Here is a 24,939-nt window from a genome sequence, read left to right as displayed (position 1 = left end):
GAGTATATTGCCCTGACACAGCATTTCCATGATACTGTATTCACATGACTCTGACACAAAAATTACCAGAATTAAACATTACTATTTTTTTATAGACTGCATCACTGCTTAAAGCTGAACTAACACTCCACAGATAGAAACAGAGCTGCGGCTGCTGCTGCTGCTGCTGAAGAAGCTGTCTGTATCTGGGTCTGACTGCAGGCCTTGGTGTGGCCTGTGGGTTTCTATACATATCCCCTGTGTGTGTATTGTGTGTGTGTGTTACCCGTGGTATGACGTCCACAGCGGAGGCTGCTAGCTCTGCAGCTTTGGCTTTCTCTGCCTCATCGTAGGTGGGTAGCGACGTGGCCACGCTGTAGGGGGGCGGGACGGGGAAGTCCCCAGGAAAGGCGCGCTCTGTTTGGGGACACGAACACCAAAACGTTACCAGACATACAGAAAACCCAGAAAGAGGCTCCATTAAACTATACAAAAACAACCTATAGATTGTACTTAATAAATTTAAGGGTAACAAATTGCGCTCATTTTTGTTGGGATGTAGCTCGATATGATATGACTCATTGATTAAACCTTTGAATAAACAGATTCAGGTAGAGTTTCCATAACAAATTTTATAAAATCGTCATCGTGATGTGCGCATGCGCAATAGTCACATCGCAGGACGTATGTCACTTAAGGCAATAAAATCAAACATGTCTTGTTGCAATGTTTTGATTCTTGACACAAGAAGTAGATACACAGTGCTGTCTCTGTGTCTGTGTGAGTGACAGGCTGCTGCTGCCTGAGAAGCGCATGGCCTCGATCCACATGGTTGGGCACGTGCTTGTAAACGTGATCACGTGTGGAAAGCTGTGCACCTCAGCCCAGCACAGTTTGCAGTGCAGATATTTCCAGCTGAATTCACACTTTTAATCCCAGAAAAACAAACGCTCTTCTTATATACCTTTTAAAAGCCATTTAAATGCCTGACTAAGGACAGATTACTGTTGTTTTGCTGTTTTCCTTTTTTTTTCCTTTTTGAGAGCTTGGCTCTTGAACGGTCCGGACGAGAGATAGCGCGCGGGTGGGGCTGTTGATGTCATGCTTCCTGCATTGATTAATTTTGCGATATATATATCGTATATATCGTTTATACATCTTTGAAAAAAGAACATTTGCAATGTAATTTTTTTCCAGTATCGTGCAGCCCTATTTTTTAAAGATCTGATAAATTCACATTAATCAATCTGATCCCTTTAAATGTATCTATCAGTCTATCAGTCATTAGGATTTCTATTTAAACCTCCACCTTCTCAGTCTGTGCAGAGCCAAACCTGTACGTGATGTAGGTCAGAGTGTTCCTCAGAGAAATGCTGACCTTCTATTAAAAAAAGACCTGAATCTGATATAAATGACTGGCTGATAAAAGAAACTGGCTGCCTAATCTCATCCTAAGAGCTGTCTGAGGATGGAGCTTATTAAAATGTCTGGTACACAGATATGATGATGTACCCTTAGATGCAAAAGCTCTAGAAATTAAGAAATAAAACATATTAACTTTTAAGGGAAGTCAGTGTTCATTTGTGATTGAGCCACCACTGCCCTAAATCTAGAAAAATCAGTGGTTATGGTTCTGGACCATCGTTGAGAAGGTTGTGGGTTTGATACCCAGGTTTGGTGGACAGCCAATGAATAGATCTCCCCAGATCTCAGATTACATTACATTTGGCAGACGCTTTTTTCCAAAGCGACTTATAATAGACAATAATGTGAAGTGAGAATCACGAATACATCAAAGACCAACTCTCGAACCCCAAAAGCATGGAAGATGAAACACCATATGAATATTACTGTTGAAAGCTGTACAAACCTGGGGCGGCTGTGGCTCCTAATGCCACACTGGCGTAAGGAGGGGGTGGAGCCTCTGCATCTGTTGGCACGGAGACCGGACTGCTGGTGGCGCCCGCAGCAGCAGCGGTGGTGGCGTCGGCCTGGGCGGAGGTGGACGGCTCGCTGGTGGGGGATGATTCTGAGGGGTCGTCCTCATTGTGCAACTGAAAAACAAGAACCATGAGTCAGATAAAAGGAGTTCCTCAGGGACGGGTCCTAGGACCAGTTTTAATGTCTCACTTTACACCTAAATCAACAATGGAAATCAAACAATAACTAACAGATCAGTGGAAATGGGATTGATCAATGGGCTGTGACCAAAATACACTCTATTTAGGTTTTAGGGCACTATTAATTATGTTGGCCATTTTTGCGTAAAACATATAAATGGAATTGGAACTTAAAACTCACACAATGCATCATCATTTATCTTAAACATTGTAGAATTCTAGATTCTAGAGTCAAATGTGTCCCAAACTGCATTGGGAGTCTACTACGCAACCGACAGTGCAACAAACTGGAGGCGATGGCGAACCACCAGGGTTGCCAGATTGCTTCATTGGCATCCAGGTAAAACGTGTCTAAAAATCTACAAAAATGCAACAAAAGAAAACAGCTCAAAAACAATTCATTCTAAACTGACCTTAAAATAAACTGCTGAACTTTTAAATATGTACATATATTTTAATGAAATTACATAATCCTATGCAATCAGAACAATAATAAAAAGTAAAAATAAACTAGCAATAAATTAAAAGAAATGAAAGAGATAGCTACATATAGCTCTGAAAAAAAAATCCAGATTCAGTTTCTGAATCAGTTTCTCTGATTTTGCTATTTATAGGTTTATGTTTGAGTAAAATGAACATTGTTGTTTTATTCTATAAACTACAAACAACATTTCTTCCAAATTCCAAATAAAAATATTCTAATTTAGAGCATTTATTTGCAGAAAATGGAAAAATGGCTGAAATAACAAAAAAGATACAGAGCTTTTAGACCTCAAATAACACAAAGAAAACAAGTTCATATTCATAAAGTTTTAAGAGTTCAGAAATCAGTATTTGGTGGAATAAACCTGTTTTTTAACCACAGTTTTTTTCATGCATCTTGGCATCATGTTCTCCTCCACCAGTCTTACACACTGCTTTTGGATAACTTTATGCTGCTTTACTCCTGATGCAAAAATTCAAGCAGTTCAGTTTGGTTTGATGGCTTGTGATCATCCATCTTCCTTTTGATTATATTCCAGAGGTTTATAATTTGGTAAAATCAAAGAAACACATAATTTTTTAATGTTTTTCCAGAGCTGTATATCCAGATTTCCACTAAGGCTGGGTGCAGCAGCATTAGCATTAGCAGCTAACCTCTAGCTGCAGTTAGAACTAGTAAATGCTGTCTGACAGCGCTACACTGAGGAACCTGAAGCAGGCCAATAATACTCACCTCTGAACGGCGAATGTGCAAGCGCTTAGTGTGGTTAGCGGCTAATGCTAATACTGCTCCAGTCTCAGTGCTAGAGAAACTTCTCTGAAACTCCTGTATAACTCTGTACTTCAGTGGAGTGGCTTTACTGCTCCTTAATACCTGACTGGTAGAATTCATACATAAGGATGATTTTTTTGAAAATTAAAGAATTTTAAGTGCACCTTATAGTGTGAAAAATATTGATATTAATAGTAAAAACACTGAGGAATCCAAACTTCGTGATCCACAGCTCCCACCAGCACTGTGGATCTTCTGTGCTGAGCTCTGACATTTCGTCTCAGCGATGGCGCTACAGGTCACTGCCAGAGTCTCTGCCAACAAAGTCTGTAAACATCATAGTTCACACAGTAACTAGAGAGGCAGCGTAACGCGAGACATAAGACCGGGACATGTGCTCATCCCTCCCTCTGCACCTGTCGGACCTTCAGACAGCAGGACCACGTTGGGCTGAAGCATCCGCAGGATATACAACCTTAAACTCGCAGAGAGTGCCATGCTGTAGTAACTTTAAATGACAAAAATAAATTATTTAACCTTGTTTATTACCTTTTTACTTCATTATTTTAATTCATTGCTCATATATATGGCTCGTCTTGGGTTGGGTAATATAATAAAACATTGTATCACAATATTTTAAAGACAATTTCATGATACACCACCGTATCATACATTAACACTTTAATTTTGATTGATTAATCACATAAAAAATAACAGCTATAATGCAGGCCAATGCCATGCTGGTGTACTGACCTTCATAACTAACGACCACAGTAATGTACGATTACACCGCAATCCCTGCTACTGGGTAGGGGTGGGCGATAAAAAAATGGCCCTAAAAAAAATATTGCAATGACAAATTTCTGAATAAAATAAAAAATTAGAAAAAAAGAATACACTACTGCAACAAAATGAAAATTATAGGGGTGTGACAAGATCTCGTGGCACGTTAACTAAGAGCTCCATTAAAGCTCTTAGTTAAACTCAGTAACTTCACAAATGAGTAACTCATTAAAATAGCAATACGCCAAAGTCAGAGCTCACCTGACTCATAAAGGGAATGATAAAGTGACATGCTGATTAGTTTATTTCATGTTATGCCCAAAATTAACCACACCCACAATTAATTAAGAGAATTAGTGCATGACATTTGCATGTTTCAAGCCATGCAAGCCTGTCGTTATGATAGCAAAGACACACTGACATGCCTAAAATCAATACTGCCCCCCCTACCACTACTTTCACTGATAAGACTTTAAGATGCTACAAATGAACAGTATTTATCAAGAATATTTAGACATTTAGAGAGAAAATGTCCTAAATATATAAGACCTAAACAGATCATTGTTACAGGCGTATATTGAAAGTATATTTAAAATGGTTCTTGTCTAAGCCTTTGTTTTATTTTCTCCAACAGCTAAACAGAGGTAAACTCTTCTGTAGAAATACTAGAACACACAGGAAACAAAAGAAAAAAAAAGAGAAAAGAGGAAAAAAAAAGAGAAAAAATTAACCTCCCTCCCCCTCTAACTCCACATTTACCACCACCAGCCCTAAGCCTCAACCCGCCACCACACAGCAAATACCGAAGTCCAGTGGTGAAACCTGTAAATGCTATTGTTCACACAGCGAGAGTCTCAGAGGACAACGAAGACAACAGCAGGAAGATACGCCTCCCATTAAAGGGACGAGTAAAGAGAGAGGGACAGAGTAAAGGCCCGTTATATAAACATACAACAACTGATCACGTCTAAACCACCAGCCACGCAAGGCTTACGATTCCGGGGGAAGTGAGATTTAGCACAAACTCCTAATCCTCTGCCTGAGCTGAATCGCCTCTTTAACACTGCAGATCCGAACGGAGGGAAAGCATTATGACTGCTTATCCACATGGACACAATTTTAATATACAACAACAGTTAAGACTTACTTGTTAGATTAAAATAAAATTTGATGAAAAGAGATATTTTTATTTGCCACATTGCTTACCCTTCATTTTGGCACACCTACCTCGTTTGGTCGGGACTTTTAGACTTTTCAGTTTGGTCCAAACTTTTGTAATAATTACGCTATTGACTTATTGTTATGTTAGTGTGATAAAATTATCTGGAATGTGGATCTACTGAACCATGGCCTGGTTCCTCTGCAGTGTGAAAACTCTTTGTTTCGGGTGGTTCAGACTTGATTCAGACCAATTACAGGAGGTTGAGTCAGGCTGTCATCACTTAAAGAAGAAAAAGAAGAGGTGTTGTGCTGAAATCCGACTCCCCTTGGTTGTCAGGCACGTCACGCAGCAGTATGAGTACAACTATTATGGTGCTGGTGATTAGGGATGTCCCTGATCCAATCATGTGATTGGAAATGGGGCCAATCAATGCAAAGTGGAAAGATCCGGATCACAGATTTATCAAAAATGTAAATGTTATGTTGTTACTTCACAAGTTCAATATAGACTAAAATATTCACATTTTAATAGCAACAAATCTACCCTAAGATATTTTAATGCAGTAAAAAGCTTAGTCTAAATCTAGTCTGTCAGGTCAAATGAACCACATTTAAAAAAGGTAAATACCAGCATTAAGAAAATGAATGATCGTAAATAAGCAATAATACACTTGAGGTGCGTGCTATAACGTGCAATATTACACGTTATAGCCCGAACCTCGAGTGTATTATTGTGATTATACCAGTTCCATTATCACTGTTTATTGAAAGATTTTGAGTTAAAGAGGTGGAGAAAATACGATCTGACTCCGCCAGTTAAAATAGTTTCATTGCTGCTCTGTTTGTAGCTGCGCTGTTTGGTTTGTAAGCGCTGCATCGTTGCTAGGTTACCTGTATGTGGTGGAGTAATACATGGAGAGCTTTGGTTGCAGTGCATTACCGGCTGATAACGGCACTCATAGAACACTTCTTAGCCAATCACATTGCAGGGTGGGAACTAATTGTGATATAATTATATTTAATCATTCATTTATTTAAGAACATATGCATATTAAAATGGAAATAATTTATACAGATATTTGGTACTATATTTTGTGATAAAAATTAAAAATTAATTTATAAATAAAAACTTGTCTCGATATCAGCAGGTACTCACAATCAAATGACTCGGAGGCAAAAATTGGGACATCCCTAAATCTAACTGTAGATTAACCCTTATTTATTTATCTACAAAACAATAGGTGAGGTGTAACGTATAAACAGACTCCGCCCATTTATATGATGATGGTGGCTAAAGTGGCTAAATCAGTAAAACTGCATTGTGTGCTTTTAATATTTATAGTATTTGGTCTGTTATGTGAATTATTGTTTATAGGAGGAATTATTGTTTATTATCATTATAATTATTGATAATTTTGCAGTTAATATTGTTGTTGATTATTATAAATTGGTGGGTGTATATGTATGTAATCGTGAGTGTGATTGCTGAAAAAACTGCCTATATTGTAATCCCTGACCGTATTAAGGTGTGGGTGCTTGATAAGTCTGACATTTAGGAAAAATCCACCTGCATGGGTTTTATCAGTTTTCTCAGAAACAGCTGCTGACTAATAAACTCCAGAGTTTGTCATGCAAACACTGACTGAGCATCTCGACAGCGAGACAACAGGAACTCAAACCTGGATTTTGTTTCCGCTGGAAGTTCAGGGAACAGTTAATAAAATGTATTAGCCACGTACAGTCACACCTACCGAGGATTACAAAGTCCAGCACTGGAAACTGGATCCAAAGTCCAGAATTGAAGACCTTTGCTCTAGAAGCTTGTGGGCTGATTGCACATTAGCTCAAAACGGTGAGGCTGAGGAAAAGCCTAATAAAAACAGTATTACCAGCTATAATAAATCCTGTATGAGTCAGAAACCACATTAGCAAGTCTGATAAAGATTACTGAACACCTCCATGAGGTTTGAGAAAAGTTATAATTATATTTAGACTAGGTCTGAAAGTGTTGTTCACATCACCTTTTACACCTGCTATTTTGGCTATTTTAATCAGGACTAAACTAAAAGGCCTAAAATCCTGGACCAAACAATATGGGTATAAAAGCATCCCAGTATACCACCTTCTATACAGCTGTCTTTAACATGTTCAGATTTGGGCCATTTTTATATTTGGTACTGAAATCTGATACATATCCAATACAAGGCAATGCAACTTAGTCTGAACAGCTAAATAGGAATTTGTGTAACTTTTATATTTAGGAAAAGGAAAAAAAATGGATAACAGCAGTGAGGAAGGGGTTCGGTAGTGGGATAGTGAGGTAACAGTCCACATAAATATTATACTGAAGTGTCTCTTCAAACTAAATTAGAAAGATTGTACTCAAAGGTACAAATACAATTTTTTTTTTTATAAAACACCCTTAAAAGGTTAAATATTAGTCTTTCCTAACAGCAGAAAGTACAGATCTGTACTGTTTAACCTGCAACTAAAAGTACAATTGGTATTCTGTATTACTGTAGTAATAAACTATATATATATATATATATATATTAGGGGTGTCACGATCTCGATATTTTATCGAAATCGAATCGAAATGAGGTCACGATCTCGAGTATCGAAGTCAAAAAGAGGATCGACGATCCCTCCCGCGCGCGCTACGCAAATAGCGCAGCGCGCTACGCAAATGGCGCGGCACCAACACAGCGCATCCTATTCATTTAAATAGAGATAGCCACTGCATGAGCGCAGTCGGCGGGAGTGTGATCACTGTTTTTATCTGTCCAACGGGGGAGGGGGGGCGGGGGTTGGGCGCGCAGGTTTTGTATCTGTATCTAACGGAGGGGTGGGTGCGCGCAGGTGAGAGCGTGTGAACTCGCTGAAATGCGTGTGTCAGTGTGACTTGAGAACACTGACTATAGATCACAGTGAGGTGGATTAAAAATCTTAAACTTATAATTGACTACACCTGTTGCTTTCCATTGAATTAAAAAAACATCTTTCTCTCAGATAAAGTAAACACAAGCGTGTTTCTGACTAAAATAAAAGCTTTTCAGGAGAGATATAAGTTATGTGTAAATATTTATAAGACAATACCCACATCACTTATCTAACCAGCCTGTACTGATTTCTGCCCCCCAATAATGCTTTCAATAACCTCTTGTAACCCCTGGGAGCCAGGGGTTACACTCTAATAGCCTTTAATAGTCTTCAGTAGCCTTTAAAAGACTTACCTGGCGTCCGTGGTGTGTCCACTAAACTCCGTAGTTATAAACATCCTGAGGTTAGCAGCGCGCTAACTGACCTGTTTATAATGTAATCCGAGCAGTGCCTCCGTGTCGGCTGTTCTAACCTGCTGCTGTTAGCTGCTTGGGCTGAAAGATGAACTGTAGTGAGCTGTATTATCCGGTCAGTGGGGTTAAAACCTTTATTTGTTTACAGAAACAGTAAAAACGGACTGGCTGAGCTCTGTAGCCCGTGGCTGGGCTGTACTGAAGTAGTGACTGAGTGAAGAGAGCGGGGCTTGTGCTGCTGCTGCTAGTGGTTGGATGAAGAACTGCAGCTTCATGTAATGAGCAGTTTCACCAGCCATCCACACACAGCTCTGATAAACTGCTTGTTTTAATAGTGCACACTGTTGCTACCAAAAAAAGTCACTAGATGGCATTACCATATATATCTTAATAAATAATAATAATAATATTTATAATAATAATAATAAATATATTATTTAAATTTTATGAGGCATAAAATAATAACAAGTAAAAAAAACAAGAAAATCGAGAATCGAATCGAATCGTGACCCTCAAATCGAAAATGAAATCGAATCGAGGATTTAGAGAATCGTGACACCCCTAATATATATATATATATATATATATATATATATATATATATATATATATATATATATATATATATATATATATATATAAATGAAAGCCAGATCATCAAGTTCTTGCCACATATTCAGTTAATGATAATGTTTATAATCTTTATCATCTTTACTGGTTCAAAAAAAGTTTTTTGTACCTCAATATAAGGTACAGCAGCAGCGACAAGCTTTCTTCTAATTTAAAGTTTGAGGTAAAATTTAATTATAAACAATTTTAGTGTAAAACTTAACTGTAGCAAATAAATTCTTTCAATTTAACTTTTTTTTATTTCTGCATCTTGTATTAGATTGATTGATAGAAGATTTTGTCCTGAAATTCTAATCTGGAAAGGCAGAAATGAAACATGAAAAATGTTTTATTACTGGATGAAGTTCTTTTTATTTTTCAAAGTACTAAGTGGAAAACCTAAATAATGAATGATAAACCTAAATAATGAATTTAAAAAATGGCAGAACAATAAAAATAAAAAGCTTACCAATTGAAGTTTAAACAACATTTAGCTTTACATTTGAAACTGCTACAGGTAGACGTCTGGCTGACCCACACGGAAACAGCAGCTTTAGCCTTTAGCTCAGATTAACATGATTAAGGACAGACTCAGTTTCAGCAGAGAAGAGAAGAATTAGAAACGACAGGAGAAGAACTGCAGTAATAAAGTTATTGAAAACTAAATTGGAATACTAAACATGAGGGGGTACTCAAACGTTTGACTGGTAAAATATATTTATTAAATTTGTCAATTTTAGAAACTTAGATTAGTTATTTTTGTATTAATCTCTATATATATGAAGTTAATTGTTAAGTATATAAAGTTATTTTACTGAAGAACTCTGGGCTACAGAATATATTGGGTTAAAATATCGGATTTTAACCCTTTAAAGGAAACAAACAATTAAAAGCTAAGCTAAAATTCACACTCAGTTGACCGTTATTGATCTGAGAACAGTAAAGCATTCACACATCAACTTCCACCGGTAAAAATAGCTCAGTAATTACTTAACACAGCCCTTTAATTTTCAACACGCTAAAGACAAGAGTCCTAATGAGAGCAGGGCCAGGGTCAGTGGAGTCGAACGCAGCTCTGGTGTTTGAGGTCTGCTTATCCAGCCAGAAGGATACGAGTGTGCTGTTTCAGATCAAACAAAATATTATCATTATACTTAAAATATATATATATATTGTGATAATAGTGGTAAACTGTTTTATTTATAAATTCTATTTTTATAACAAAAACAAAGTAATGCAACAACAAGAATCTACCATTATATAACTATATAATTCAGTTTTGGGTGGATTGTTTTGTTAAATTATTATGTTAAACATTATGAGGTAGACACCTCATTTAAAGCACGACTTAAGCCGAATCCGGATGGGATTCATTTTTCAGGTGTATATCATACATTGCACATCACCATTTCTCTAAAACAAATTGAAATTATGAGATTTTTAAAACATATCGCCCAGTTCTACTGCAGGCACCGAAAAAGCGAAGCAAGACAATTCAGCATGATTCATAACTTCATAACAACAAGCAGACAGAAGAACAGCCTACAGGCAGGATCCTATGAAGCAGCAATGCAGTTATGAAATACTAAGAAATGCAAAAACCACAGCCGTCTAAAATGGAAAGCCCTTTTCTGAGATGACACATACAGAGAGGCTTTTTTTTGCCGGCGTTGCGTGGCAACCGTCTACCACGCAGCAGAAAATATGAAAAGGATAAGTGACTAAGAGCTCATCAACTTCGAGGAAAAAAGGGAAAAAGTCTTAAAACCGACTCTGACGACTGCCTCAACAGGCCTCTTCAGTTCAGTCCTCATATTCTGGAATTAAAAGCTGAAATAAAGCGAACGGGAGCGTGTTGTGTCTGTTGAGGATTGTTGTGTCTCGTTTGGGACGAATGCGGCAGCTGGCCTGATTAGACTCGGTCTCAAGACAGCCTGTGTGACTAGCAGAGGAATCCAGGGTCAAACTAAATGCAGCTCGCATCTTTTATCCTGAGATGCTACATTAAACATTCTCCCCAAAAACGATAAAAACAGTTCAACTTCAGCAGGGAAAGCTGCTTTTAAGCCTGGCAGCAGAACAGAGTACAAATCAGTGGTCTGGGTTCACTTAAAGGGCACAAGTGTGGATGCTATCCGCTCCCTGTGCTGCGTGTGGGGTCGTGTAATTGGTTCATTCTGTAACATTTTTATTCCACTTATCACATTACTTCCCTTTCGATCAGAATATAATAAAGCACATTGTGATAGAACTGGAGCGAGGGTACTGTAAAAATAAAGTGCACTGTGATCTAACTAGCTAACTAGCCCCAGCTATCTCAAGCTATCCCTTTAGAAAGTTTGTCCAATGTTGTCATAACATCTGACCCCTCCTATTTACACACACACACACACACACACACACAACATAGACAGATTACCCAAACACAACACAACATAACCTATAGAGGCCTATACTTGCCTATATTGGATATACAAACACCTTTACACAACTTATACTGTTGCTACTCTATTACAGTACTATACTATACAACTATTCGAACGCGGGCTCACATCAATCACTATATAGTGTATTACTGTTATTAATAACATGTGTTATGTTATATAACATCAAAGAAAACTTATATCTATAACACTGTATAGCACAAGTCTGTGTTGTCAAAAATGTGGCTATACGATACGTATCAGGATACAAGAGTTACATTTCAAAGCAAATTTTCATATAAAATTTTATAAAAACCTAAATAAAAGAAAGTTTATATTGGATATAGTATTGTGAAACAAAATATAGTGATTTGATACAATATCAATATTTTCTTACACCCCTTCACACACCATTTTATATATAATAATTTTGACTAGCATTATTCCCTTACACTCGCTATACTACACCATACAGGCCATAATATCTCTACACATACCAAAGATACTGTATATGAATATATAGATACATTATATAATCACAGCCCAACAACTAGCTACCTACTCATATAACCATAACACACATAATTTATATCAGAGCTGTAATCAGAATGTATCTTTACAGTATGTGCTTAGACAACAGTCATAGTTTTATATGTATAAAACTTTAAAAACCTGAAATCACAACAGTAAAATCTTACAACCGGGTACAACGCTACTATCTAGTGGATGGAGCTAAAAAACAACAACAAATGAACCACTTCTGACACCAATCCAATCATTAAAATAGTATACTGTGTGTTTGATAATTGATACAACACACTATCACTATATATAAAAAATAATATTATTGCATTATATAATGACATTAATATTCACTGACTCTAATACAGGGCCTGATATTGCCCCACATACCAAACCTAATATATATGAGTATATATACCAATTAATATATACTAATTTATAGTATGTGACTAAATTTAGACATTATAAAATAGTGTTAACTGCCCAAACACACCCATACACACCCATACACACCAACAACATACTACCTAACTACCTCTGCCTATAACCTAAACACACACAATTCATATTAGAGCTGATCAAAAAGTATTCACTGTGTCTGCTTAGAAACAATATCATAGTATCATATTTATCCAATCAGAATAGTGGGATCATACAACAGGGTGAAATACTGTCGCCTAGAGGCCGACAACATTAAATGAACCACTTCTGACACCAATCTTTACATCTGAACTGATCACAGAAAATCTACAATGTTGTGAAACTTAATATAACATATAAAAAAAACAAAAATATTTTGTAACACCCCTTCACATTAGTGTTATATATATATATATATATATATATATATATTAATTATACTAACTAGCATTTTTTATTTACACACACCAGTTCTCAACATAAATATGATGTACTATACAATACAGGCCTTAATATCTCCCTACATACAACACCTACTGTATATAAATATATATATTCACAGCTATATACACTATATATGACTATATTTAGACATTATATAGTAGTGTTAACTGCCCATACACACACACACACACACACACACACACACACACGGCCCAACAACATACTCGCTAACCCTGTAACATAACACACATAATTCATATCAGAGCTGTAATCAAAATGTATTCACTGTGTGCCCTCATATTTAACACACATAAATAAACCGCTTTTAAATCCGTATTAATGCGGATTAATGTGAAATATCTGTAATATTATGAACGGAATCTCACCACTTGGTATCGGCTGGCCGCCTGCTCCATGTCCCTCCAGCAGAATCCGGAGATAAATAAATAAGTAAATAAATAAATAAACACGGAGGAGATCAAAGAAAAGATCAAAGAGCAGCGTGTTTACAGCGCGAGCCTCTGTACTGTGTTCACACCGGTTACAGAGAACGGTTTTAGGAAACGGATCCCGCACGGATCCCCCATTTACACCCAATCCACATCCAGATGTACAGTTCTGAGTGTGTGTGTGTGTGTGTGTGTGTGTGTGTGTGTTTTCAGAGTGAATGCAGCAACGGTCGCAACAGCACCGGAAATACATTTTCAAAATAAAAGTCCTTAAAATGGAGCGTCTCATTCGAACAGTGACTAATACGAACAAAAATGTACCAGTCAAAAGTGGACACACCTTTAATTCAGTGTTTTGTTTTGTTTTTCATTATTTTAAAATGTTCTGTTTTGTAGATTAATACTAAACTCATCCATACTATGAAGAAAAACATATAGAATTATTTAGTAAACAAAAAAGTGTTAAACACACCAGAATTTGTTTTATATTTTAGATTCTTCAAAGTAGCACCTCTTGCTTAGATGATCAGTTTTCAACATCTCTGCTGGATTTTCTCAGTCAGCTTTATGAGGTAGAGTCGCCTGGAACTCAGGCTTTCAGTTAACAGCTGTGCTGAACTCATCAAGAGTTAATTACTTGAATTTCTTGTCTCTTAATAAAGTGTTTGAGAGCATCAGTTGTAGAGTAGTGAAGAAGTAGAGTTACAGGTATACAGTGAATAGTGAATATTTGTTCTAATCCAGGTTATGGAGAAGCAAAAACTACTCAACTAAATAAAGAAAAGAAAAACTAGCCCTGTATGTACTCCTCAGTTGGTCTCTATTATTTACTAATTTTAACCCAGTATAAATATCTTGGGTTAAATATAAAATTACAACTGCATATCTAGCGGCATCTTGTCTAATTTTACTGTAGCTTTGCTGTGTCCCTACACAGCAAAGATATATAAATGTCAATAACATAAACGTTTATTTTGAGTGTATTTTTCTTTGTGATATATGTGGAAAGTACTAGGCCGTGTAAATAAAGGTTACTGTTCTTCTCATTGTTGGAAATGGTAAAAATATATAAAAACGATGCCTGTAAATCTCTGATCTGTTGATTTTATGCTCTAGTCAGTAACTAGATGCTGGAGCCCCCTTGAGGGGAATTCAGATAACCACAACCACAAATTGAACCATTTGAACCCCAGCATGTTTTGGTGTGTTTTTTCTCCGTTTTTGTCAGTTCCCCTCTTCACTTATTATCAGGGCTGAACTGGTAATCTGGCGTACCGGGCATTTTCCCGGTGGGCGGATAGTCCTCAGGCAGGGGCGGATCTAGCCATTTTGGGGCCCTCATTCTTGAAACACACACATAAACCAAATAACTAGAGATGGAACGATCGATCGGCAGTGTATCTGTATCGGCTGATTTTCAGCCAAAATACGGTATCAGTGATCAGCAGATATTCTTCTGATTTTAGCCGATCTGATTCAGGAGTTTAGGGTTAAGCAGTTTATCAGAGCTGTGTGTGGATGAAACTGGTGAAACCGGTGAAACTACTCGCTCACAGGAAGCTGCAGTTCCTCATCCAACCACTAGTCGGAGCTGCAGCAGCACAAGCTCCGCTGTCTTTACTCAGTCACAGAGCAACAGCCCAGCCACGGACCTTGTACTCTTAGCTGAACCTTGCAAAGGCAACGGTGGAGCAACATCTGGACCGTAAATATTATAATTGTCTGCAGATATATACTGATGGATCAAAGGATCCTATTGTGGGTACCACGGCAGCAGCAGTTTTTATACCAGAGTTTCAAGTTTTCATTAAAAAACGATTGTCTGATAATCTGTCTGTATTCTCCTCCGAGCTTGTTGCCATTCTGCTGGCACTAAAGTGGGTTGAAGATGTCTGTCCAATGAGGCTGGTGGTTTGTTCGGATTCTTTGTCTACCCTACAGAGCATTCAGTTTGGACAGTCTGCTTGTAGACAAGATCTAATTTTAGAGATTTTCAGGCATTGTTTAGGCTACATATGCAGAGGATCACAGTTTGCTTCCTTTGGGTTCCAGCACACGTAGGAGTAGAAGGAAATGAAACGGTGGATGTGGCTGCTAGACAGTGTCTGAAACGATCAAGGGTTGACATTGTCATCCCGCTTAGTAAATCGGAGATGCGGGTGATTATCAGACAATATGTGAGACAGTTATGGCAGACTGAGTGGGAGCAAGATCATAAGGGGAGGCATCTTTTTGCTATACAGGCAAGGGTTGGTTCGAGTGGCAGTGGAGGGTACGGTCGGAGACAGGAAACTGTTCTCACCAGGCTCAGAGTGGGACATAATTTGTTAAATTCCTCTCTGCACATGATACTAAAGCACACCACGGGGCTTTGTCGTAATTGTCACCAGAGGGAAACTGTTGAACATGTATTACTTTCTTGTGGAACATATACTGCACACAGGGACATAATGTTTAGCGCACTAAAGAACAAGGGTCACACTGATTTTTCTATGAAAGGGTTACTTTCTTATGGGTCAGGAATGGGGGTTGTACACAAGCAAGTTTTTCTTTTTTTGAAAACTATTGGAATGTTTGATATCATATAATTTATTTTTATTTATTTATTTTGCTTAGTTATTTTGATGATTATTATTAGTTATAACATTTTTCTTTCACTATTGTTGCATAATTAACTTGCCCGAAATCACACTTCACACTCCAGCTCAGTAGGTGGCGGTAATGCACCTTTAGTTGGTCTGCCATCCGCCATTAGCCTGAAAGAAGAAGAAGAAGAAGCCCAGCCACGGGCTACAGGGCTCAGCTTTTCTTAAATTCATCTGTGTATAAAATAAAGGTTTTAACCCCACTAACTGGATAATACAGCTCTCTACACTTCATCTTTCAGCCCAAGCAGCTAACAGCAGCAGTTTAGAGCAGCGTCACGGAGGCACTGCTCGGATTACATTAAAAACAGGTCAGTTAGCGCGCTGCTAACCTCATGATGTTTATAACTACGGAGTTTAGTGGACACACCACGGCTGCAAGGTTAGACTGTTGAAGGCTACTGAAGACTATTAAAGGCTATTGGAGGTTAGTGAAAGGGTTATTGGGGGCAGAAATCAGTACAGGCTGGTTATTTAAGTGATTCATGTCTTCGTCCTTGGCTGCAGTGAAACTGCGACTACTGCTGTCGCAGTGATGTTAATTAACGTCATTAAAACAGATTTTGTCAGGTATTGTCTTATACATATTTACACATAACTTATATCTCTCCTAAAAAGTGTTTCTTTTGGTCAGTAACACTCGTGTTTATTTACTAGCAGCGTAAATTACCAGTGTTTGCTTAGTGGCGAAAGCTTTTTAACTGTACCTCGGAGTTCACTGACAGTAGCTTCGCCCAAAAAATCGTTTTTTTTTTTTAAATGAGAATCGATTCAGAATCGTTCAATGTTAGATTCGTGATTCGAGCTCGAATCGATTTTTTCCTGCACCCCTAATGTGTGTAGAATTAAAGATTAAAATAATGATAAACTACATTAGAGCGAGTGTGTCTTTCTTCATGAATATTTACGTGAATCATATAGTCATACAGTTCTGAGTGATTTTATTGGCTGCCACAAGCGTGTGACTGACAGTGGCCCCGCCCACCAGTCGTTTCCACCAATGACTGTGGACAGGCAATTACAGGCAGTGTCTCCACAGTTCATTCCTCTGGGAAAGAGTGAGGGAGGGGTGAGTATAGAGAGATTTTGGTGATGTAGTTTAAGAAAAAGTAAAATTAAGGTGTATCAGGTGATCAGGAGAGAAGATCTACAGAGGTTCGGATTATCTCGGTAAATTCAGAATTAAGGAGAATGTAGAAGATGGACCTGCAGATTAAAGTAAGATGTTGTGAGTGTTCCTCAGACACAGAACTGTTCTTTCAGCTCAGCTCAGGGTCGGATTACACCTGAAGAACCTGGATCAGATATGGAGAGGGTCAGGTGGAGAAGAGTGTATTTGTGTAAACAGAGTGTAAATATACTGTAATGTGACAAATTACAGCTCAAATAGGAATATATATATATACGTATATATATATATATACGTAGTGCTGGACGATATGGCCAAAATTTATATCACGATATATTCCTTAAATTTCGGTCGATACGATATAGTTTCGATATCGATAAATACTTTGAAGGCCTCAGAAAAAGAATCCCTGCAATCTCTGCAGCTTGCACTGCAAATTTAAATTATTATTTAACTGTGTATTTGCACTTTTTGTATCAATCTATCTAATGGAAATCTGTACCTACTACTGTATGAAAATGTTTTTTAAGTCTTTGAAACCTCCTTTCACAAAAACTTTAATACTTTAGAAATAAAAGTAGTCAAAATAAATCAATGCTCAATTTTATTTGCATATAGCAAAATAATAACATGACATCCCTGTCAAACATAAGCCTATATAACTATTACCAATAAAAATAACTTTAAATGACAACAGAGGCAGAGCTTCTTATTCATTGTAAACAAATTTAACAGATTAAAACAAAAGTGTTTTAACTAGGATATATAATACAAGAAGCCTTTATATACATAAAAGCAACAAGATTTTCCCGTCAAATAAACAAACCTATAGGATTTTTCAACTATAAATAACTTCGTGACAACATAATCTATTAAAGTGCTTCAGCCAGAATACAAGAGGTATTCAACATGATATCCACGTCAAATAAACAAACCTAAAGGATTCATAAACTTTAAATAACTTTTCAACATAATCTATTAAAGTGCTTCAGTCAGTATAAGGAAAATATTGTATGTAGTGAAGATGCTTGAGGTGGTGGAACAGATTAGATGTATTAACGTTACGCTGCTTGTCGGCTCCACTCACCGGCACAATTTGCAGCAAAGCGGCAAGCGAGCGGACCCGCGGCTGGGCGAGCGGAGGCGCGGCTGAGCGAGCGGACCCGCGGATGAGCGAGCGGAGGCGCGGCTGGGCCAGCGGAGCCGCGGACGAGCGAGCGGACGCGCGAATGGGCGAGCGAAACAGCGGCTGACCGAACCGAGTCTACCCTAGCCTTGGATCCGCTCGTCCCGGCTCCGTTTCGAGACATTTTAGATGCGTAGCGGAGCGGACCTGAACCTAACCTAGCCTAGCCTAGCCTAGCCATTTTAACCTAGCCTAGCCTAGCCTATCTGGCTACGTGCCTGTGTGATTGCGTCATCACGCACTGAGGTAGCACAGCTATGGGGGCTGAATGTGTTTGGCTCTGCGGCGAGCTGACGCCAGTAAAAAACGCCTGTCCGTGACAGATTCTGTACATAATACATATCGATATACCACAAAAGTGATATCACCGTTATTGAAACATTTCTTATCGCGATAAATACCGATATCGAATTATTGTCCAGGCCTATATATACCTATATATATATATATATACGTATATATATATATATATATATATATATACGTATATATATATATATATATATATACGTATATATATATATATATATATATATATATACGTATATATATACAAATATATGCAGGGGTGATAGCGTTCCGGCATAGTGTTGCTCTGTGGAAAAAAATAAAAGTAAATAAATAAGCGCCGCACGACAGTAGGTGAACTCCGTGGTACAGTTAAAAAGCTCCGCGCGAGAGTAGGTGAACTACTATAAATTATTGTTATTTTGGTTTAATGAGTGTGCAGGGCATAGCATTTTTTTGTGTTTTTGGACAGGCTATTTGCTAAATATTAAAATGTTTGTTTGTTAAAATATTTTATATTCTGAAACCATGTTAAATTATATTACATTAGAGGAAGTTCATTCAGACATAATTTTTGTGGATCATATTTCACATTGTTGGTGTTTTAATCTTTTGGAAATCTGTTCTTAATAAAATCTTCTTCAACATCATTCTGAACAGATTTTGCTAATTTAAACACCCCCCCCCCCCCCCCCCCCAAAAAAAAAAAAAAATTCTACTTTAACACTCTACTTAATAAAAAAAAATCAGTTTTAATTGGGTCGTCGGGCTCGGGCAGAACATGCATATTCATTCCTCATGTTAACAAAAAAAAACACTGCATTTTAAAATTATTTTTATGGTGTTCCAGTTCTTGTATTCTTCCTCTTAGTGCTTCCTTCTCATTTGCATTTCTAACTGCATACGCTGGTATTTGTTTTTTACAGTCGAACATGGCCAGTTTCCAAACCAAGATGGAAATGATCTGTGTTTTCGTGAATAATACTATAGACATACGGCAAAAAATAAATAAAAATAAAAAAATTATTTGAAATATGACAATAAGGTCATACACAGACTATTTAATGTTTAAATAATGTGTCAACATTTATGCCTACGTGTAGTATGTTGTGCCCCCATGTTGAGTTCTCCTTCACCATCTGAAGAGTCTTTGTGAGATCATGTGCTGCAGAAAGCAATATAATATATGTAATTTAATTATTGATCATGTTTCAGATCAGCTTTATTTTCACATCACATGAGTACAGGTTAACAGGTGAGTAAAAGAGTATATCGTTGCTGTCCAATGAAAAACACTTATCTCCAAAACAGCAACTTTACAGGAGAGAGAAAAAACCTTGTCAACTTTCAATTGAAGTCAATGTAAAAAAGAGCTTATCTCAGGTCATTTTGAAGAGTTTCTATTGGTCCGTTCATCAAGAAATTTTGGCACAGTGTAAGGGAAAGTTTGTATGTTCAAATTATGTAGTAAACTAAAAATCGACAAAAATGGAGATAAGTGTTTTTCATAGGACAGCGACGATATACACAGTTGCAAGAAAATTATGTGAACCCTTTGGGATTACTTGTATTTCTGCATACATCGGCATTTAAATGTGTTCTGATCTTCAGCTAAGTCACAACAATAGACAAACACAGTCTGCTTAAACTAATACCACACAAAAATGTACATGTTTGCATGGTTTTATTGAAGACATGTTATTTAAAAAAAGGAGATAAACTTTGTGATTTGCTAATCACTGTCAAACCAGATGTGCGACCATGCTGAATTTATTGCCATTGATAAATAAATGTTGTAACGTAATATTTATCTGCTTGAGACTGCTTTATTTATGATGACTCTGCAGTTTTCTTATCTGTTTATAAAGCATGTTTTTATTTGATCTCATTTACAGACTGCAGAAACCCACAGCCGAACCTCCAGAACCCAGCTGTGCGTCTATGAAGAGTAACAACTCAATGATTCAACCTTTCACCTTCAGTAATAAAGGAGAACCTCCAGAACCCAGCTATGTGTCTATGAAGAGTAACAACTCAATTATTCAACCGCTTCCCTTCAGTAATAAAGGAGAACCTCCAGCATCCAGGTTTGTGTTTAGGAAGAGTGGCAACTCGTGTTTGACACGTCTTGTGGTAATTTATACCTAGTTTATTATGACAACCTACACATATCATGCTTCCAATTAATCGATCAACCATGAAAACTCATAACATGATAACAATAAAAATAAGATTATTAATTAAAATTAAAATAAAAAATTTAATAATTATATTTCAATCAAAAAACATAAAAGAAAAAAGGACATGGGAGTTAATTCAATTCAAATTGACAGTATAATAGGGAGTTACAAAACCTTAAAAGTTAATGGCCTAAGTCCTACTTTTTCTTTACTACTTTAACTTTAATTTTTTACTTTACGTGCATTTTTTACACCAATAGAAATATTTAGGAGTTTAAGAGAAAAGCAGGGAAATGTTTGATCCAGTAACAGATGAGAATAATACATTTTATTGATGTATTCTATGAATTTAAAATATAAATTAATTCATTTGTAAACTTTATAGAGTGTGACACTGGAACATTAACACGCTCTGAAAAACTTTTCTTCATATATTTGATATTTAGACATTTCATCTTTCTTAACAGGGGTAGGAGTGGTCTGGTCCAGGATCAGTCCAGGTGTGGAGTGTGTGAGCAGCTTCTGACAGATCCAGTCTCGATCACCTGTGGACACTGTGTTTCTGCAGACGGTGTATCAGCAGCTTCTGGAACAGAACTGCTCTGTCAGGAGACTTTATCTGTCCCTGTTTCAGAAAGAGATTTAGAACACGTCCTTCTCTACATCAACACATAGAGGAGTCTATAAATCAGGAACTAGTGGATGATGTTCTGCAGAGAGTCTAACAGAAACACAAAACCAGCATGAAGAACAGATACGAGAACTTATATGAAGTAATCAAAACACCAGAGAATAGAACCCTCCTGAACAGGATTTACACTCAGCTCTACATCATAGGGAGAGAGTGAAGGAGTGAATGAAGAACATGAGGTTCTACTACCGAACTGTTCTTTTAATAATTTTATTTTCTAATTTTTCCCATTTTCTCCCCAATTTACACGGCCAATTACCCAACCCATTCATTAGGACTCCCCCTATTACTAGTGATACCTCAACACACCAGGAGGGTGAAGACTAACACATGCTTCCTCCGATACATGTGAAGTCAGCCACCGCTTCTTTTCGAGCTGCTGCCGATGCAGCATTGCCGAGCAGCCAGCGCGCTTGGAGGAAAGCACAGCGGCTCGACTCTGGTACATCAGCTCACAGACGCCCTGTGCTGCAGACATCCCCATAGGAGTGATGTGGGGAAAGAGCGCCATCTACCCACCCAGAGGGAGCAGGGCCAATTTTGCTCCCTCTAACGCCGGCAGCTTGATGGCAAAGCTGCATGAGCGGGGGTTCGAACCGGCGACCTCCTGCTCATAGTGGCATAGACCACTGGACCACTCGGCGCCCGATCCGAACTGTTCTGACTAAAGGAATTGCTGGAATTGGGAAAACTGTCTCTGTGCAGAAGTTCATTCTGGACTGGGCTGAAGGAAAATCCAATCAGGATGTAGATTTTATGTTTGTGTTCCCACTCCGAGAGCTGAACCTGATTAAAGAAGATCAGTACAGTCTTCATACACTTCTGTGTGCCTTTCACCCTGATCTCAAAGATCTGGAGTCTAAGATCTATGATACATGCAGAGTTGTGTTCATCTTTGATGGACTGGATGAAAGCAGAATTCCACTGAACTTTGAGGAGTGTGAGAAAGTGTCTGACATAACCATGACATCATCAGTTGATGTGTTGATTACAAACCTTCTTAAAGGAGAGCTGCTGCCTTCTGCTCACATCTGGATACCTCCCAACCAGCAGCAGCCAATCGTATTCCTTCTTGGTACATCAGCCGTGTGACAGAAATTCAGGGGTTTAATGATCCACAGAAGGAGGAGTACTTCAGGAAGAAGATTAGTGACCAAGACCAAGCCCAGAAAATCATCTCCCACATTAAGACAGCGAGGAGCCTCCACATCATGTGCCACATTACCATCTTCTGCTGGATCTCAGCCACTATGCTTCAGCAAATCCTGACACAGAGTGATACAGAAATCCCTAAAACTCTGACTGAAATGTACTGCCACTTCCTAAACACAGACCAGCATAAGAATGAGAAGTATGGAGAAATCTGTGATAGGGATCCAGAGGAACTGCTGGAATCCAACAGAACTGTGCTTCTGAAACTGGCTAAACTGGCTTTTAATCAGTTGATGAAGGGGAATGTGATGTTCAAGGAAGAGGACCTGAGAGAGAGCGGTATTGATCTCACAGACGCCTCAGTGTATTCTGGGATCTGCTCTGAGATCTGTATGTGTTTACTATTTATGTATCCCTTTCTAATGAATTCTACATTCATGGACTTCCAAGTTGCAACCATTGCTGCTGCTGATGTGCAAATGTACACATAGTGTATGTAGTCTCAGTAGAGAAGCGCTGGCAATAGATTAGGACTCTTAAGAAACAGATATGCTGGAACCTACTGGCACCATGTCTAATGCCAAGCCTGGGATAGAGTAATATAACACTGGGATGACTAAAATGTCAGGAGCTTGTGAAAATCACCCTATTAGAGTAATTAGTTATTATTATGTATTTTACCTAAATATGCATAACTATTAACGTTAAACTGCAAACCGAATTCTAAAAAAGTTGTCACTGTGCAGATGTAAATAATATAACTACATTAGAATGCAGAGATTTGCAAATCTCATATCAGATGTTAAACAAAAACATTTTTTAATGAAAAAAATTATTCATTTAGATCCTGAAACAGTTTTGATAAATGATGTGGAAAAGCAAAATTCTGAGTTTATTTTAGTTATTTAGTTTATTATTTCAGATGTTTAGGCTTAAGGATGCTCACAATTCCTTTGGCTGTAGCAACAGCACGAGAACAAGAGAAAGCACATTTACATAAAATCTTAAATTAAAGCTTCATCAATCCCAGTGACAGTGCAGAGAATCTACTGCTCTGGCTTTACTGATAATGCCGTAATTATGAGAAAGTATCTTTTTATTATGTCGTTCAAACGACATACTATGTCTTAATTATAAAAACATCTCGTAATTATGAGAAGTTCTTTGTGTCTACCACCGCACTACAGCATTTCTCAGACTTAATGCCGCACTTAATTGAATTAATAAAATTCTATTTTACACTTGGCTTAATTCACAAGGAAATCTAAGTGTCACTGAGCGGCATTGATGGCATTTTCATAAGCATTTAAACACTGCAAATGATTCTGAATCTCAGCGTTTAAACAGCCTTAAAAAATAAACCAGACCTCTCTGTAAAAATCCTAAAGTCAGGCAGACTCATACGCCGCTGATTCATAAGCTCACACTGCACTGACACGCTGCGATATAGGAGTTCACACTGCAGGACAAACACAGCCCGTAGCCAGAGCTCTTTCTGTGTATATGCGCTCGGTTCAGCAGAAACAGGGCAGTTTTCTTAAGTCCTGAAACAAAATGACAGATTATGAACTGTAACATTAAAGCATGAGTAAGCAGCAGTAGAGCTTAGATCCAGCCCAAAAAATCCAGCCAGACCTGGCCCGACTGGACGAGCTCCATAAACTGTTTTTGTGAGCCCCAGCCCAGTTTGAACAATTTTTTTTTTTTAGTGTGGAACATTAAACCTGAGCTTTTTAAAAACATTTTGTTTGAATGAGCGAAATCTGTTCAGAAGATGTTAATTAACATTGCAACACTAGAACCTGCTATAGACCTGTTGTTTAATAAAAATTAGTGGTGTCAGTCAATTAAAAAATGTAATCTGATTTATCACAACAAAATTCTGTGATTAACTGCATTTGTTTTCCTTCAGACATAAATTATTATAGTGGATATTTAAATGTAAATAAATGAATGAATGTAAGAAATGTATATTAGTGTTGTCAATTAAAATAATGGTATACACTTGTATGTTTGAGAGGAGATAAAATCAACATAAGGTGCTGGAATAAAGAATGCATGATAAATTGGACTGTAAAATTGATTTATGAATTCGAACTTAATTTAAATATTTAAAAAATATCAGAGATGAGGAGCAGTGCAGTGCGGGCGTGTGTGTGTGTGTGTGTGTGTGTGTGTGTGTGTGTGTGCTCACTGCAGTTCCAGAGCTG

The 24,939-nt window shown here is 37.6% G+C and overlaps 1 protein-coding gene and 1 long non-coding RNA gene across 2 annotated transcripts in view; one reads left to right on the top strand and one right to left on the bottom strand.

Moving 5' to 3' along the window:
- Positions 1-13,654, bottom strand: part of ndfip2 (Nedd4 family interacting protein 2) — a 31,628-nt gene extending 17,974 nt beyond the window's left edge. Inside the window, exons 1-3 of the mRNA XM_022686651.2 lie at positions 13,396-13,654; positions 1,850-2,033; positions 266-396 (exon numbers count right to left, since the gene is read on the bottom strand). Of these exons, the coding sequence (XP_022542372.1) occupies positions 266-396; positions 1,850-2,033; positions 13,396-13,425 (345 nt within the window). The 5' untranslated portion in view covers positions 13,426-13,654. The remainder of the gene's footprint in view (positions 1-265; positions 397-1,849; positions 2,034-13,395) is intronic.
- A 1,428-nt stretch (positions 13,655-15,082) lies between these two features.
- On the top strand, positions 15,083-24,806 carry LOC125785838 (uncharacterized). The gene is made up of 3 exons (XR_007428182.1): positions 15,083-15,163; positions 20,602-20,793; positions 21,354-24,806. It is a non-coding gene; the product is annotated as an uncharacterized LOC125785838 (long non-coding RNA).
- Positions 24,807-24,939: the final 133 nt, after the last annotated feature.

Source organism: Astyanax mexicanus, chromosome 21, assembly GCF_023375975.1.
Source record: "Astyanax mexicanus isolate ESR-SI-001 chromosome 21, AstMex3_surface, whole genome shotgun sequence".
NCBI classification, from domain to species: domain Eukaryota; kingdom Metazoa; phylum Chordata; class Actinopteri; order Characiformes; family Acestrorhamphidae; genus Astyanax; species Astyanax mexicanus.
The sequence above is the reverse complement of the archived record's forward strand: the minus strand, read 5'-3'. Positions and strand labels throughout refer to the sequence as shown.